Raw genomic sequence first — 19,076 nt, 5'->3', positions numbered from 1 at the left:
AATGAGACTTTTTTCCCTTTCATCCTCTAGCATTGGACTAGAGGAGGGAAATTGAGACCTTCAGGTGTGATCCTTAGAGATTTTGGAGCTACTATAAGGAAAAGGAAGCCTGGGGGTTGAGCGGGTGTCTACTTCTTTAGAATGATGCCTGGAAAATTGCAAGTGAAATACCATCTTGGCCAAGGAATGGTTCTGAAGCACTGTAGGGCTCTCTGGCGTAATTCTCCAGATCAAGGTATCAGAAAGATCTAATAAGATTAAATGATCAAGTGTCTTAGCAACTGAAGGTGCTTCTTCAGTGGTGAGTGGTGTTCAGTTGGTATTCCTAACACACTGGTAGTCTTTTGAAATAGAATAAGAAGAGATCCTTTTTCGTCTCTGCCCACTGCAAACCAAGTACTTTTTAAGTCAAGGAAAAGTTTATAAAAAACAGCTTTGTACATTGGGATAGGAGGTATCTCAGATAGCTTACTGAAGTTATTTGCATTAATTAGCTGTGTGATATGTGGAGTTAAGTAACTTTTTAAAAAATTTTATGTTGAAGGAGTATCCACAGAGCAACATATACCGAGTGCCTCCTAATTACTCGCCCATCTCCTCCCAAATGATGCACCATCCACAGTCCACCTTGTGGGGTTACAACCTTGTGGGCCAGCCCCAGCAGCCTGGCTTTTTCCTTCAGAACCAATCTCTTACTCCAGGTATGTGACAAGAAAGCACAGATCACTCAGGGATGAGAAAGAGCTTGTGGTTCTCTTTGCTTTTAACCCGAAACCTCCATAAAACTTGGACATTTCAGGAACTAAGTGCTCAGTGACATTTCTGTAATTCCCTTCACACAGAGATTTCTTTTTACCTAAAATAAGGTTAAATTACCAGTTTATGTATTGATTTTGGGACTTTTATTCAGTGTTAAAGGAAATTAGCTGCTGATTAAAATCTAAGCTATAAGATATAAAAGTTGTTAAAGATTTTGTGTTGTAAAATTTGTATTTTTTTATCAGCTATAATTCTTACTAGCACAGTATTGCACAGTGTCTTTTATTGTTCTGAATTATCATGGCAACTAAGAAAACTGGTTCAGCAAGATTTAGATAACAACAAGGAAAACTACCGTAGTAAATGTTCCTGAATTTAGTATTGCTTTGGTTTGAGCCCAAGTAGATTTCTCATCCCAAATGAAGATTGTCTAAATGAAGACATCTCTTAATTAGAAATGAATTCAGTTTTCTTTCTATATGAAACATTGCATGTTTTAGCATATTTAAATTATTTGAAATCTGTCAGCATTGTTAAGATGTGCCATTTTAACAAATTATTTTTTAAATTGTGATTTTTTATTGTAACTTGAATGCGACATTTTGAGGTCTATGGAAGAAAATGTTTTATTTGTGGTTTATAGCGGGGGAAAATCCTATTTTATCCTCTAAATTAGTGGTTAAATGAACTGGTCTGGTAGTTAAGAGTTTTCGGTTCAAATCTGATTCTGCCACTCTCTTGCTAGATAATCTTGGCAAAATCTTAATTTCTCTGTGCCTCATTTTCATAATCTGTAAAATGAATATGCTAATATCTATTCCCATAGGGTGGGGGATTCCGTTATTTTTTCAAGAATGTATTGAGCTTCATGATATACTGGACCCCATTTTGGATGCTAGGATATTACTGTGAATAAAATGTGCACAATACCTACTTTTTAAAAGATGAAATAAAGTTTATGTTACACACATACATATATACGATTTAAAAGCAAATTTTATGAATTATATAGCCTTTTGAAGGTAGCCTGACCCCAGACATGTTCCATAAGTGATCTTCACATGTTCCTAGCTCAGGGCATTTGCACTTGGAGCTGGCCCCTGTCCTGCAGTGCTCTCCCTCAGATATCTACATGACTTCCTGCCTGTCTCCATTGGGCTTGGTCACAAATTCTTTCTCACTGAGACCTTCGCTAACCACCCTGTCTAAAATTGTACCCCTTCACTTTACCCTCTGTTTCTCTTTTTTCTGTTTCTCTGTTGCAGGGATGTCCAATCTTTTGGCTTCCTTGGGCCACATTGGAAGAAGAATTGTCTTGGGCCACACATAAAATACACTAAAAATAGGTGATGAACGACAAACAAACAAACATTACAAAAAAACTCATCATGTTTTAAGAATGTTTATGAATTTTTGTTGGGCTGCATTCAAAGTCACCCTGGGCCACATGCAGCCCACAGGCCATGAGTTGGACAAGCTTGCTCTACAGCATCAGACTTGCTTGTATCTTACTTTCTTATTGATTTATTATCTTACCAGAATATAAGCGTTGTGGCAGATATTTTTTCTGTTATGTGCACTGCAGTATCCCCAGAAATTGGAAGAACCTCTGGCTTTATAGTAGACCCTTAAAAATAGATTGTTGAGTAAATGAATATAGACTGCAAAGAGCAAACTAGACTCAGTGTGGAAAAGAATAATGCAATCATCATCTTTATAAACTTCCTCTTTTTAATCCCAAGGTCCTTGTGAATTTTTGGCCATTTTAAACTTTGGAGATGTAGAAGTTTCTTTGTAGATATTGACACAAGGACTGTCTGAATTGAAAGCTAACTACTTTATAAAAGTACATAATCTCTCCCTGTAGAATACTATAGAAAGGTTTTTATAAATTGAGAAACTTTAGGTATGAGATGGCATTTAAAAAATATATTTTGGGCTGGGCACAGTGGTTCACACCTGTAATCCCAGCACTCTGGGAGGTCGAAGCGGGCAGATCACCTGAAGTCAGGAGTTCAAGACCAGTCTGGCCAATGATGAGGCCCCCTATCTACTAAAAATACAAAAACAAAATTAGCCAGGCATTATTGTGGGTGTCTGAAATCCCAGCTTCTTGGGAGGGTAAGGGAGAACCACTTGAACCTGGGAGGTGAGGGTTGCTTGAGCCGAGATCACGTCATTGCACTCCAGCCTGGGTGACAGAGTGAGACTCCATCTCAAAAAAAAGTAAAAATTTATAAATTAATTTGGAAAAAAATTATTTTTGAGAATTTTAAATGAGCGAATTTATTTTCATTTAAAAAAGCATCATCTAAAGTTACAGAACAGTATGTATAGCATGACAGCATGATTCCATCCATATATGGTTTAAATGCAGACCAGTCCCCCTCCATTACTCACATACAAATACATACGTATCTTTCCTAATCTTCCTTATATGTACACACCAGTATGATAAAGTTATAAGAAAATGCGTAGGATAATAAACTCCAAATTCAGAATAGCATTTGGTAGGAGTAAGTGAGGAAAGTAATTAGGTATACAAAGAGCTTTAGCTGTATTTTGTAATATTTTGTTTCATTAGTTTCTCAGAGGTACAAGATCATAGAGTTAGGAAAATTTTTAAAAAGTAGATCATATTCTAATCTTTAAAGAGAATTTTCCTTTTCTATGAATGAGTCTATTTTTACATATTAATGTATGTAATTCTTAACACATAATATATGTTTTGATCATTGCTTCAACAAAAGTTACCCTGCCACTTGTTACTTAGATTGACCTTTTGTTTTTGCAAATCTTCATCTAATGCTGCTGAATAACTTTGTAAATAAAAGATGACTGAGGCAAATCTCACTCATTTTAGAGGTTTATTGTGCCAAGGTTGAAGACATGCCTGGGAAAAAGGAACACACTTATCATAGGAACAACTGTGCTTTTTCCAAAGAGGGTTTGGGGACTTGAGTATTTGAATGGGAAAGAGTAGCCAGTAGGGGGAAGAAGAAAGAAAAGGAAGGGGAAAGTAGATAAAAGGAGTAAGCAGTTTCATTCTTTTGAGGCTTTGATCAGCATTCCCGGAATCTACATTTTATAGCAGATTCAAAGTTTAGTCAATTATGGTGGTGAATCTGCATTTTAACATAAGATTAAGTAAACATAGAGTAGAGGAAGAGGTCAAATACCTGTTTGTCTCTGTTAAGTGGAGGGATGACATCTAGTTCTGTCCTGCTTTCCCACACTGCCCCCATCCCACCATAAAGATAAACTGTTATTTTTAGGGTAGATCTCTTGGAGCCCATGAGGAATTTCCTTGTGAACAAATTATGAGGGAGGTCCCCTGGGGAGGTGTGTAGCCTTCTATCTTTCAGCTATCTATTTAGGAAACAAAATGAGAGATTGTTTTGTATGACTCCATTCCCAACATTGACTTTTACCTTTGTCAGAGTGAGTTTGGCATCTCAACATTTTTAGTTTCCTTTCACAACTTCATAAATTGTATTGCTGATTGTCATACTGAGTCTTTAAAAGAATGTGGGTTTTTCAAAAATAAAAACAGCTTTATAATGTTTGTTTTCATCATGCAGCTTGCTTTATAAAAATGAAACATCATTTGTGAGGTGCTTATGTAGAGGTTTTTTAAATTTATATATATCAAAGACTATTTGGCGAATGAAGAATTGATATTTATTGTGAAGGCAGCAAATGTTGACCTTTTTTCCCCTAACTTTTAAAGGCATATGACAAATTATATATATAAATATGTTAAGGATTCCTGTGGTTTCTTTAGCATCAATATAATAGTTGTTTGTTTGATTTTTAGCCTTCAAAAAAGATGTATTCTGTCATTACAATTATGGTATTTGAAGTTTGCAAGCATTTCAAGATTTTAAAGTATTGTTATGCTCTGCTACAAAACAGGCATTTTCATTTTGCCATGGTGAAAAGGCTTCAATGACATGAGCTTCAGATTTGATGAAAAGTACAAAAGGATTTATATGGATGGCTTAAGAACTTGACAAAATGCATCGCAAAGGCAGTATGTTTTATACAAGTAATATGTTCCTGAGGGCCTTACCTAATTTAAAACCCATGTAATTAGGAAATTATGTCAACAACTGTGTGTTTTACTCATTTCCAATTATGAACTGAAGACCTCCATGAAGTTACATCAAAGTAGTATAATTCACTCCTACATCACTCCTGCATCTTTTGTAAATTATGCAACTCAATAGATCTTCAATGTTTGTGGCAGGTGGGACAGTGCATTGTTTTCCACTTTGCTCATAAAGTGAGACTTAGGTGAAAATTTCTCTGTTTCGATAAAATAGGAAGACCTGTTACATTAACATAGTTAGAAAGCTCTTCCTTTTGGTTGCTTTCATAGGTGGCTCCAGGTTGGACCCTGCAGGCTCCTTTGTCCCAACCAACACCAAACAAGCTCTGTCCAACATGCTACAGCGACGCTCGGGTGCCATGATGCAGCCGCCTTCTCTTCATGCAATCACATCTCAGCAGCAGTTGATACAGATGAAACTTCTGCAGCAGCAGCAGCAACAGCGGCTTCTCAGGCAAGCCCAGACTCGGCCTTTCCAACAGGTTTGTCCAGACCCAGCAATGGAATCCTTAGCATTTCATTACCTCCGCTAGCTTGGGATGAGTTTGGAGTGTGTGGCATACTCTTCCTGTATTCATGTCCCTATATATTTGTGTGAATGCAGGTCTCTCTCTCTCTCTCTGTTACAGGCTTATAAATACCTCCAGTGTATTTTACTGTTATCATTGATCAAATAAGAATTTGATATGTCTTAGGTTTATTAAAAGCATTCCTCAAAACAAAAAGAAGGGCTGATGACTTTCTGGTTAATTAGAAGAGGCAGGCCTTTTATCCTTGAGTGACCTTCTCTGAGTGCTCATTTTCTATTATAATTACCACCATATTCTGTACTACTTTTACCTCTTGTTTCATGTATTATTTTTAAAATTATTACTGTGAGGGAGCCCTGATGTTTCTTAGGTTTTCTCTGATAGTGCCCTGCCTTTACTCTTTAAGTGTGCGTTTAATAAAGTCTAGAGCAGATAATAAATTATAAACAACAGTCAGGATCTAAATGCATACAATTTAATTTTTGATTTTTATTTCTATTTTTGTGCCCTATAACCCAATTTTCTTTGTAAAAGATAGTAATCATGTTTAAGAAAATGTCAGCATGTAGTATAAACTCCTGAAAAACCTATGCATCTATATAAATACATTAAAGTGTGAGGTGAGAATGGGGATTTCTTTTTCTGGTTTCTGTATACTTGTATGTTGTAGCTTTTCTAAAATGGTCATGCACTATTTTGATAATAATAGCTAACACTAATGGAGCACTTACTATATGCCAAAACATTTCTAGGCATTTTAAATGTATTAGCTATCTTAGATCCCTGGGTAACTCTGTGAATAAGGTACTTTCCTGATCCTCAAATGGAAATAGCCAATCTATAAAGATATCCTGCTCTAAGAAAAACCACAGTGCTTTCAACATAGCAAGAAATTCAAATGCTTTAAAAAATATTCTGTGTCTTTTGGATAACTTTCTAGGCATATCTCCATTGTGTAACTTACAGAACTCCTGCATTTGGGCCACTTAGTGATTTTGGTGGGTGGTGATGGTGAAATTAGTCATTCATTCTTAAAAATGGTTCTTTTTTTACCCGAATTATAAGGACAAGAGAGAAGAAACTAATTGAACTGTGTGATAATGCAGGCAGCAGTCATCACGTACTTGTCTCTCCCTGACCTCTAGTGACTGCTTTAGCTCCCTGAGTGTCAGAAAAGATGGGCCTAAGCTGCTGCTTGTGCATAAATGATGAAAAAATTGATTAAAATATCAAATTAATTTGCCTAAATAAGCAACATGTTTGGAGTCATTTAAAACTTCATTGGGATTTTTAGCTCTTTTTGGGAATGAGCAAAAATAGAATTATACTATTGCTTCAGATCATTTTTGAGTTAAAAAATTTCACTAGCAGTTAAAAACCCATACCAGAAGAATGAATTTAGCCATCTTTTAAAGTTATAAAGCCTAGGGCCAGGTGTGGTGGCTCATGCCTATAATCCCAGCACTTTGGGAGGCTGAGGCGGCTGGATCACTTGAGGCCAGGAGTTCAAGATCAGCCTAGCCAACATGGTAAAACCTTGCCTCTACTAAAAAAAAAAAAAAATACAAAAATTAGTCGGGCATGGGAGAGCATGCCTGTAGTCCCAACTACTTGGGAGGCTGAGGCAGGGGAATCGCTTGAACCTGGGAGGTAGAGGTTACAGTGTGCTGGGATCACACCACTGCACTCCAGCCTGGGCTACAGAGTGAGACATCATCTCAAGAAAAATAAATAAATTAAGTAAGTAAAGTAAAACTTGCCACTTTATTTTTTCATATCTGCTTTTTTATCACAAGGCTTAGGTTTTCTTATTTATAGCCCACTCTCAAACTGTTACTGCCAAATTTAGCTTTGAGTTACTGTTAAGTGGTTCCTAGCATTGAGGAAAAGCCCACTGGATCATTTATGGATAAATATACCTGTCCTTAAAAGGTTCACTTTCTGATCGAAGCCATGACAAAGGATTTCAGCAAGCATTTAATTGAATAATCTACATGTAATCAAAGATATCCTTGCATATTTGGAGAAGTATACCCGGATGACACTATCACTTTGCTTTCTCCTACCAAAAGTACCTGACTCTGTACTTTTGTACTACCTGTTGTTGTACTGCTTGTACCAATGGGAATTAATTGTTAGTTCATTCTTTTTCTGATTATTTTGTGCTAATTCCATCACAGTGCTGGACTTTTTTCTTTATTCTTCTCTTTTTAAACTTTTAAGACCAGAAATGCCTTCCTCAAATAGTAAAAGCTCAACTGTATAACTGTGATTGTATAGTATTCACCTCTTCATCTCACACTCACTTCATATTGTTTTTAAGTGTTGAAACTTAACTTTGGAGTCTCTGAAGGGCTTTCGCAAGTAGAATATGTCTTTTTCTCTCTTAACTTTCTTCAAGTGTTAGACAATTGAGGAAAATAGTATTCTAAAAGGAAGATAAATGCATACATTGTACAGTCACAGGTACAGTGATCCTGTAATACATGGAGCTAATGAAATTTGCATGTAGCATCTGCCATAGTACCTCTACTTAGGAGGGTCTCAGGAAATGTTAGTGCCTTTCCTCTCTCTTAATAGATCATGTATAAGCTATTAATAACCTGGCATTTAGCTAAATGTTGTGTTATGGCAGATAAAATTTCTCCTTGTGATAATCCTTCAAAATCTAGAGACAGAATTATATGGAATGTAAACAATGTTGATCAATTGTATACATTGCTGTGCACAACTATTTGCTTTTCTAATAAGTACTGACCATTTCATGGTATGGCAGGAAAATTTTCTCAGGTCACTCACCTACATATGATATGAATTTCTCTAGCTACGTAACAATTAGTAATATAGTTGTTTTTTTTTTTTGGTTTCTTGTAAAGAAAAGTAAATAGATATATTTTTACCCAGATCCTAGTAATTTTCTTATTTCAGAGGTCCATTTTCTTAAACATAACAAACATATTAGAGAATTTCAATTTATCATAACCTTTGAAACGGATTTTGGAATTCAGCAGGTGCTTTTACAGGTTGATGAGTTTCTCCAGATTTTGGATGTGACTGCTTCCTAGGACAGTTGTCTAGTAACCCATTGGTTACCCCTTTTTCTTAGGAGGTCAAACACTGGGATGTATACTACTTTGTATCATCCTTTTATCTGCTCAGCACATGGTACAAATCTATGAGCTGTGTATCAAATAAATAATGCAAGATTTGAGCAGTTGCTTTCAGGAGGCTAAAATTTCTTAGTAGCCTTAATTCTCAGCGGTCTACTTTCTATCCACACACCCATCTCATAGCTTTCTTTCCCAGTGCTTCCGGAAACTGACCCTTCCAGTGATGTCTGCTATGCTTGTTTTGGAAACCTAAATGGGAAAGGTAACATAAATTCCTGAACTCTGGTTATATCTAAGACCTTACATAGTTCCCTTATTCTCTTCCCTTCTAGTTGGGAGGAATTGGCATATGCAGAAACCATCCAGCCTTCAATGATACACAGTGAAACTAGAATTCCATAAATAACCCTCCAGTTCCACTGCAGAGATTGTACGTGAGCTTTAGTCAGTCATGGAATTTTCTGTCATGGATTGTTTTATATTTCCTCAGGAATGTGTTAAGATAGTGTTTAACACAGTACCTAGACAACAAGCGCTAAATGGCATGGATATTAAGTATTCTTAATGAGATTATTTGACGTAACGATTGTTATAATTGAGTATATTTTCCTGTAGCTTTAGTTCATATGGACATGCAGAAGGATGTTTTGGCAAGAAACCTGTTTTCATTCTTCTTAGTTACAGTCTTCATCTAGGAAAGTACAGTATCCATCCCATCACCCGGCTTATCCACAGGGAATGTGTTCCAAGACCTTCAGTGGTTGCTGAAACGATAGAGAACCAAACTTGATATGGACCATGTTTTTTCCTATGTGTAGGTAACTATATGATAAAGTCCAATTGATAGGTAACTATATGATAAAGTCCAATTGATAAATTAGGCTCAGTAAGATAATAACAATAACTAATAGTAAAATAGAACAATTATAATAATATACTGTAACAAACATGTAATGTCGTCCTTTTCAAAATCCCTTATTGTGCTATTCTCACCTGTTTTCGGCCTGTGGTTTTTGGTAGGTAATTGAAACTGGGAAGTGAACCCGCAGAGAAGTGGTGACTACCGTAAAAAACTAAACGAAACAAAAGATCCATTTCTGTTTCTTTCTCAATGTCCTGTGTTTAGATGGTACTCAGGATAGTGGTTACACTGCCTTTCTGTGCCTCAGAATCTCATCTATAAAATGGGGCTAATATAATATCATACTTGCTTTATAGGGTAGTTGTAAACTTAATGGATTAGTATGTGTAAAACAGCCCTTAGAACAGCGGATGGCTCACAGTAAGTGCTCAAAAAGTGTTAGCTGTCATACTTATTGTTGCTGCTTATTAGTATTTTTATGGTTTATTTCAAAAGAAATTCATTTCCCATAAAAACATTACTTTCTTAAATATGTTAAGCTTTAACATAAAAGCATATCAAATGATTTGCTTGTATAATTACATAAATTGCCATTAATAGGATTGATTTAATCCTCATTTGCTTAGTGGTCACCAATAGAACAAACTCATAAAAAGGAATGTTGTTCTGTTATCCTAATTGTCATTTTAGCTTCTTGGAGTGGTGTGTTTTTGTTCTTTAAATTCTGTGATACTTGAGAGGCTTATTCCAATTTCAGTGTTAAAAGTATCACTGTGGCTGGCTGTGGTGGCTCAAGCCTGTAATCCCAGCACTTTGGGAGGCTGAGGTGGGTGGATCACGAGGTCAAGAGATCGAGACCACTCTGGTCTACATGGTGAAACCCCATCTCTATTAAAAATACAAAAAATTAGCTGGGCACGGTGGCGTGTGCCTGTAGTCCCAGCTACTCAGGAGGCTGAGGCAGGAGAATTGCCTGAACCCAGGAGGCAGAGGTTGCGGTGAGCCGAGATCGTGCCATTGCACTCCAGCCTGGGTAACAAGAGTGAAACTCCGTCTCAAAAGAAAAAAAAAAAAGTATCACTGTATTTTATTTTTCACATATTCTGTTAGAACTATCACAGAATATAGGATATTGGTTATAACCAATATTTAATTATTTCACACTTACTCCTTTCTTATTATACTTGGTATTTTTCTTTTGACAGCAGGAACTTTCTTTCATCTCACCTCACCATACCCTGCACCATATCAATCATCTAGGAAGGGGCTTGCAGGAGGAATCTTAAGGAACTTTCTTTTATCTTTTCTTTTTTTCTTTTTTTTTTGGAGACAGGGTCTCACTTTGTTGCCCAGACTGGGGTGCGGTGATGCAAATCTCGGCTCACTGCAACCTCTGCCTCCGGTTCAAGCGATTCTCCTGCCTCAGCCTCCCAAGTAACTGGGACTACAGTCACGCACCACAACGCCCAGCTAATTTTTGTATTTGTGCTAGAGACAGGGTTTCACCATGTTGGCCAGGCTGATCTCCTGACCTCAGGTGATCCGCCTGCCTGGGCCTCCCAAAGTGCTGGGATTACAGGCATGAGCCACTGTGCCCAGCCTTAAGGAACTTTCATATCCCTCACAATATCAATCTAGGGAAAGGAATTGCAGAAGGAATCTTAAGTTTTGACCCAGGAAAAAAACTTTATGCCTCAATTTATGGTGTTGCTTTATGCTGATTATTCCCTTTCAATATACTAAATGATTTTATTGTTCTTTGTAATAATTCCAGACAGCATATTTTCAAGAGTCCAAAGAAGGAGAGACAGAAGATATGTTTAACTTGAATTGATTCAGACAAATTGGTTAAAAAATGGTTATAGGCTTCATACAAGATTTCATAAGGATTTGTCATGACAGAAAAGAGGAAGATTTCTGACAGAAGACAGAAATATGTGCCCAGTTATAGCTAGTACATGTAGCGACTTGTAAAGAGGTTGTCTAGCATGGAGCAGGCACTATCATTTGTGTATACAAATCAAGGAAATAGATAATTTTAGAAAGGAAGGATGACTCAGTCAGAACCTCCCAGAGCTCTTAGTTCTTTGGCAAAAATGAATCTGTGACTTCATGGGAACGAGCTCTTGGATTAACAAGGCCTGTTAAGTCGAGCAATTACCCTTTGGTAATTGATCTCCGACCCTAAGGATACGGTATTACCTTGGAATATGTTTGTTTTATCTCTCTCTCCCACTCACTTTTTAATGGTATATATATTTCAAACATATAGACAAGAATAGGAAATAATGTAATAATCACTAATGTATTACCACCTAGCTTTATTAAATAATGTTCTTTCATAATACTCTAGATTATTTTTAAAATAAGACATTATAAATGTGGATGAATCTTCTTGTATCTTCTTTCATTTCCCTTTCTTCCTCTAAAGTGGAAATCCCCATCATGAATTTAGTGTTTTACTTTCTTATGCATGTTTTTATGTTTTTAATATATGTTTGCATCTATCAGCATAAACATTGTACAGTATTACTTTGTAGATTTGAAATGTGATGTAAATGCTCTCACACATGTGTTGTATTGTTTGCACCTTACTTTTTGTAGCTAGTATTTTAATTATTTTTACTTTATTTCACGTAGTTATATTCATTCATTTATCCTTTTGGATGCTATTTCATTATGAACATTAATATGTTATTTATTCACCTTCCTATTGACAGTCATTTAAGTTATTCAAGTTTTTTTTTTTTTTTAACTGTTAACAGTGCTACAGTAAACATTCTTGTACATTTCTTCTATACATGTGGAAAGTTTTAGGGTATATGCACCAGAACATGGAAATGTTGATTCAATTTTGAAAGTGCTGGTGATTCCTCTTAGAATAGTAAATGAGCATTTTTCTTTTTCCATATTCTCACCAATCCTTGGTATTATCAGACCTTGTTTTTCTCAATCAGGGTAGATGAAATGTTATTATATTGTGACATCTTAATTTGCATTTACCTGATCACCTGTGAGTTTATCCATTTCTCTAACTTTGAAAGCTATTCAAGTTTTCTCTTTTGTAAATTTCCTGATCATATCAATATAGCATATTTCAAATTATATTCTCATTTCTTAATGGTAGGCAAAATAGTCTTGTTAAAACATATCTTGAGTATTGATAATTAATGTGTTTATTGAAAGAGTGTAATTAATATACATTTCAATGACAAAAATGGACTTAGGAGAAGAAAATCACTGTACTGGTAAAGATGTCCTAAACCGCATCATTTTGGTTTTTGGGTAGAAAGCATGTCCAGGGAGGTTAGTGCTTCACTTATTACTTATATCTGGTATTTCTCTGTTTATTCGAATGATGAGGAAGGTGCTGGGTTTATATGCTAAAATAATGATTAGGTAAATATGATGAGCTAGGAGACAGTGCATGCAGCTTGATTTTTATGAGAGAGGGCAGAAGATTGGATAGAGGAGTGAGGAAATGAATCACTAATACCAGCATGGCAGTTGGATCTGAAGACCTATGTACAAATGCAATGAATTATGTACCTATACATAAAATTGTGAGAATAGATATTTTCCTGGAAAATTCCTCCTGTAGTTTCTAATCCTCAGTATAGTAAAATGCTTTTTCTATTATTGGTGAAATTCTTTGCTTCATCTCTATCTCCAGAACTCAGTGAGCTCAGGGAAATTTTCAACATCTCAGTAATCTATCCCTTGGAATTTGATTGTATAAATGATTAAACAAGGGATTCATTTAGTTGAGAAGCAGCAATTTTCCCCAGGTATTTAGTTGACTTTTCCTAAATCAGATTCTCTCCTAGTGTGCAAACAGTGGTGGCACTATAAATTTTTGTTGTCTACCACGATTGGTTGAATGTGTGGTTAACCTGATGTTCTCTTTTTAGTTCCATTTACTGGGGATGGGGCTAATTACATCCTTCAATATCTGGCCTACTAACTTCTTCACTAAATGTCTTTTCTGCTTAATGTGACCCACATGTCCTGAGCTCCCCCACTGACTCTAGGGTGGGAAGAACTCTAGGCTTCTGTTGCTCACATGGGGGTTCCAAAGTCCCTTAGTTGCAGCACATTTCGGTGTCTGATATCTCCTCTACTTTTATGTGACCATTTAACCTCCATGTTGTGCTATTCTATTATATGAATATTACCATATTGTTTATCAGTGTTACAGTCTGTAGTGAGGTTGTTTGACTCATTAATTAATAAAACCCTTATAAGGCCTATGTTTTTAAGTCTTGACTTCCTGCAACATTGTTTTAAATGAAATATTTCATATGTATTTTCACTATCTACATCATCAGGCTAAAAAATCTTATCTGTATTGTCTGCCATTTTCTTGCTGTCCCCTTTCTGTAGGACTTCTGTAACTCTGCTGTCTCCCTTCTGGAAGACTTTGACAACATAATGGTAACACCCCTGCTGTCATTTCTTTTTCTTTCTATTTTTTTAAAATAAACTTTTATAGCATTGCCCTTTGAATGTCAAAATGAGAAACAGGTTTTTCCTATAGCTGGCAAAAATTATAGTCTTCATTTCACTGTTACTCACTTGGTTTATGTTTGAGACTGTAACACAGAATCATGAATGCACTTACCATGTTTAATTTAGCAGATTTTTTTTTTCTGAAAGTGCCCCCCCTTTGATCACCTCATGATTTCCATCATATACATGTATGGTATAGAAACCAATAGACCATTCACGGCCTGGGCTTGGGAGCATAGACCAGTTTGTGCCCTTGATCTCAGTCCCAGTTTTGAACCTGTCTATTCCTGAGCTCTTGCTTCTCTCTGTGGTAATTTATATCATTAGTAGAAGAACGCATGGCATGCTAATTCATAGGCCAATGCAAGATAATGAAAACTGTGGTTATGAATCTTACCCTCTCATCACATCCCACTCACTGGCTATTCCGAAAATCTCAACAGAATGCATCATCTCTGTTTTCTTTCCAGTATGGAGAAGATTTTTTTTGAGCATAGGTCTTGTGCATGCATGTCATAAGACTTCATCACTACTGCTTTGCCTGGGCTAGCTAAGAATGCATGTTTTGCGTTAAATTACTTATAGGTTTCTGTATCAGGTAGCCAACCCACAACATAAACCCAAGAAGCATTAGAATAAAAAAGAGCACACATCTCAGATGTGACTGTAAGTTAACTTGTTTCACTGCCAATTTAATGGGTAACATTATACATTGATACAAATATCCTTAACTGCACATTCAAACTTTGAAAATATTTAGGTTATTTAATACTTGGTATACAGGTATTTTCTCCAGTAATTGTTTCAGTGAAGGAAAGCTTGGAAACTTCTGAAAAGAAATGTTGAATTTCTTGACACTTAATGGTATTCAGGGAGCAGGTGAGGACTTTACTGAAAAACTTAAACTATCAAGTTCAAAAATGTTTTGGAGATAGCTTATGTTTGCTGTAGGGCATTGTTTATTATTCAGGTGATAATGTAAGTCAGATAGAAAACAATTTGCATCAATCACTGGCTTTACTCTTTTAAAAAATGTTTTTATTGACAACTATTTTGTTTAAAAGTAAAGTCAAAAGAAGGTTCTGTGATTTCTGTATTAATTCAAATTAATGAAAATGTGTATTTTTGCTATCCATTTTACCACTCTTATTTTTCTATAGTATTTTGCTTTCTTAGGAAATTAATGAATATATACTCAATCAGTTGTTATATTTATAATTTATGGACATGCTGATATCGTAAAGGTTTATTACTGTATCGGATGTGTTTGTTTTGGAATGAATCAGACTATTCTGGCAATTAGTAACTGTTCATTGATTTCCAACCAAGTTGTATTTGAGGTGAAAACTTTTTTTTTTTTTTGAAATCGAGTCTCATACTGTTGCCCATGCTGGAGTGCAATGACACAATCTTGTCTCACTGTAACTCCTCCTCCCAGGTTCACACAATTCTCTTGCCTCAGCCTCTGAGTAGCTGGAATTATAGGCGCACAACACCACACTTGGCTAATTTTTTTGTATTTTTAGTTGAGACGAGGTTTCATTATGTTGGCCAGACTGGTCTCGAAATCCTGACCTCCTGATCCTCCTGCATCCGCCTCCCAAAGTGCTGGGATTACAGGCATGAGCCACCGCACCTGGCCTAGGTGAAAACTTTTAGAAGTATCAAGCATAGCTAGTCAACAAAACCTTTTATGATTATAGAATTTTCTCTCTCTCTTGTCTGCAATCAAACCAGTATGATGTGATGAACACAACTTCTGGTTCATACCATGTGTTGTTTTAGGCTAAGGCACTCAGTAACTTCCAAACTAGGAGTTCAAATGAAACCCCTTCTGCTAGGTGACTTGTAAAACATTACACACTGGTTTTTGTTATGTGCCTTTTATTACTTCTTTCAAAATCAGTATTTCCAGACACACAGTCACAAAATCTGACTGTGGTTTTTGTAGATATTGCTTGTTTCTCTACTTATAATCCTTAAACACTACTGGAAAATTATTAAATAAGTATTTGCATCATTACTAATAAGTTGAGTGGATAGGAAACTCCTGATTCTGAAATGCTTTGATTATAATCCTTATTGATTGCTAATTGGAGGTATAACCAGTCCTACTTGAGAAGATACTCACATTTTCTCATTTGACTGAGGGTGTAAGTTGCTAATACAGAAGAGGTTAAAGCACAGGAAAATAAAAATTATGTTTGAGAATCATTTATCAAAAATTTAAAACTTATCAGATGCATTCATTTCAAATTATACAAAAAGCCTTTGAGTCAACATTTCTTGGAGCCCACATACTTGTGTCTAGTTAAAAACACAGCAGTAAGAGAGAAAAATCTTCTTATAAAGGTTAGGAAGATAGGTCAGTATTGAACAGCACAGCTTCTTTAGAAGTTTTTTAAAAATGGAAATTTTAGGCCGGGCGCGGTGGCTCAAGCCTGTAATCCCAGCACTTTGGGAGGCTGAGGTGGGTGAATCACGAGGTCAAGAGATCGAGACCATCCTGGTCAACATGGCGAAACCCATCTCTACTAAAAAAATACCAAAAAAATTAGCTGGGCATGGTGGCACGTGCCTGTAATCCCAGCTACTCAGGAGGCTGAGGCAGGAGAATTGCCTGAACCCAGGAGGCGGAGGTTGCGGTGAGCCGAGATCGTGCCATTACACTCCGGCCTGGGCTGGAGTAACAAGAGAGAAACTCTGTGTCAAAAAAAACGGAAATTTTAGAAAGTATTTATTTAATGTTATATTTTATTTATAGAGGTAAGCCCAAAGCAAAGTACATACAAATGAAGTAAAGAGACCATGTGTAGGAATTTACCTCAGGTAGTAATGTAGAGATGGGCATATAATTATTAGGCTGTCCCAGTTCTCTGTAGATCATTCCCTTTCACATACAAGTCAGGTATCTGAGCCATGGAAGCTTAAGCAGGGAACAAGTATCTATTCTCTTACTGATAAGCTTAAAGTCACGTAGCACCTGGCGAGACACAACTATGCCATCTAAAACCATCTTCCTGCAGGCTGGATGCAGCAGCTCATCCCTGTAATCCCAACACTTTTAGGAGGCCAAGGTGGGATGATCTCTTGAGTCCAGGAATTTGAGGCCACAGTGAGGTTTGATCTCACCACTGCATTCCAGCCTTGGCATCAAAGTGAGGTGCTGTGTCTTTAAAAAAAAAAAAAAAAGAAAAACAAACATAATGTTCCCAGACAGTCCTTTCTATGCATTAAATATGAAGTTGGCTGGGCGCAGTGGCTCATGTGTGTAATCTCAGCACTTTGGGAGGCCAAGGCGGGTGGATTATAAGGTCAAGAGATCATCTTGGCCAACATGGTAAAACCCTGTCTCTACTAAAAACACAAAAATTAGCTGGGTGTGGTGACATGTGCCTGTAGTCCCAGCTACTCAGAAGGCTGAGGCAGGAGAATCGCTTGAACCCAGAGGCAGAGGTTGCAGCGAGCTAATATCACATCACTACACTCCAGCCTGGTGACAGAGTGAGACTCAGTCCAAAAAAAAAAGTGGCCTCAATTGTTTTGGTTGAGCAGAATGAATAGGGAGAATTTACGTTATTCTCCAGATACTAATGCTGGCAGGAAGAAGAAATCATTAGAATGGTAGATACCAAACATTAAATTAAAATTGAGTTTTCAAACGATGGTACTGACAACTATGAGGCAATTAGAAAGCACCTGGTAAAGTAATTGATGCTGAAATAGAAATCCTAATTTACCTCTGGATTTCCTGGTTAACAGGTAAACTCAATTAAATCTTAGTTATTCTGAACAGATATTTACTGAGCACTTACTATATGCACTAGGCACTAATTAAAAATAAAACAAAGCTTGAAAATTTTCAGAAATTAACAGATAACTAAAGTGACCAGATGTCCTGACTTGCCAGCCATGGTCTCACTTTGTCCTCTTGTCCTGGCTTGTCCTAGTTTGGATGACACATTAGATAGTCTCTTCTCGGTTTAATGTGGCCAAACCCATGCCCACCAATATTTAAAGATTTTACTAATTCTCAGTCTCTAGTTTCCTCGATTATTCCCAGACTGTGATTCTTGTTCAATATTTGTAAAATATTTCAAGTTATTAAAGAACTTATTCATTCTGTTCTTAACTAATTGAACTATTTCTACAAATTGAAATAATGTGTTTCTGGCATTATTCTGGGAAAAACAAAAGTAGGAATCCATTTCAATCTGGTAGGAGAGATTAGGGTGTTTTCTTTTTAGGGCCACATGATGATACAGCTATGCACAGCAAACTTGGGGAGTGCTAGTCAAAAAGGAGTGTTTGTGATTTTCTCAGGGAAAATATTGCATATCTGAATTATTTTCTATACTTAAGTAGTATGTTGGGACAAACTGGTTGTCAGGAGGGAATATAATATGTTCACATGTAAATAGTTCACCTTTAGACATAAATGGTTGACATGAATTTCAGTGTCAAAACTGTATTTCAGTTTGTATTCCTTTCTCATTTAGCACTTTTTTTCTGAATGTTTTATGATTTTTTTTAAATGTAGCATATTAGTTTTCAGTTTTTATTTCTGTTTTGTGTGATAGGGTCTCACTCTGGTGCCCAGGCTGGAGTGCAGTGGCACCATCTTGGCTCACTGCAACCTCTGCCTGTCAAGCTCAAGCAATCCTCTCACCTCAGCCTTCCAAGTAGCTGAGACTATAGGCACATGCCCCCACACCCAGCTAATTTTTTTTCTTTTTCTTTGCGTGTGTGTGTGTGTGGAGATGGAGTCTCACCATGTTGCCCAGGCTGGTCTCAAACTCCTGTACTCAAGTGATTCACCCACCTCGGCCTCCCAAAGTGCTGAGATTACAGGCATGAGCCACCACACCTGCCTAGTTCCTATTTCTTAAATTTCCATGATCTCAACTAATATTTGTCAGTAAGAGTGTCGCCCAGTAACTCAGATATATATCTTATTAGTGTTCTAGTTCCCCCCATCATATATGTCATAATGTGTTTCATAAAGTTCTTCAATAAAAGCAAAGGAAGAGCAAAGAATTAGAAAACATCTGCTTTATGCATGCAGCTGTCACAGATCACATCCTGTTTTCCACAAAGCAAAAAGAGGGCATGAGTGTTACCTGTTGATCCCTAGATTCTAACTCATATTTAATTAGTTGATTTTTCTGTTTTGTGAAAATGGTAACCTACATGTA

The 19,076-nt window shown here is 36.6% G+C and overlaps 1 protein-coding gene across 8 annotated transcripts in view; it reads left to right on the top strand.

The window, feature by feature from the left end:
* MED12L (mediator complex subunit 12L) overlaps positions 1 to 19,076 on the top strand; it is a 365,084-nt gene that overhangs the window by 320,233 nt on the left and 25,775 nt on the right. For 5 of the 8 annotated variants that reach the window (XM_054247017.2, XM_078354011.1, XM_054247015.2 and 2 more), the window contains 3 exons: positions 545 to 701; positions 5,141 to 5,352; positions 13,756 to 13,806. In XM_054247017.2, coding sequence (XP_054102992.1) covers positions 545 to 701; positions 5,141 to 5,352; positions 13,756 to 13,806 — 420 coding nt within the window. The remainder of the gene's footprint in view (positions 1 to 544; positions 702 to 5,140; positions 5,353 to 13,755; positions 13,807 to 19,076) is intronic. The other 3 variants (XM_054247016.2, XM_054247014.2, XM_054247013.2) reach the window with 1 other exon arrangement.

Source organism: Callithrix jacchus, chromosome 17 (genome assembly GCF_049354715.1).
Source record: "Callithrix jacchus isolate 240 chromosome 17, calJac240_pri, whole genome shotgun sequence".
Taxonomy (NCBI): domain Eukaryota; kingdom Metazoa; phylum Chordata; class Mammalia; order Primates; family Cebidae; genus Callithrix; species Callithrix jacchus.
The sequence above is the reverse complement of the archived record's forward strand: the minus strand, read 5'-3'. Positions and strand labels throughout refer to the sequence as shown.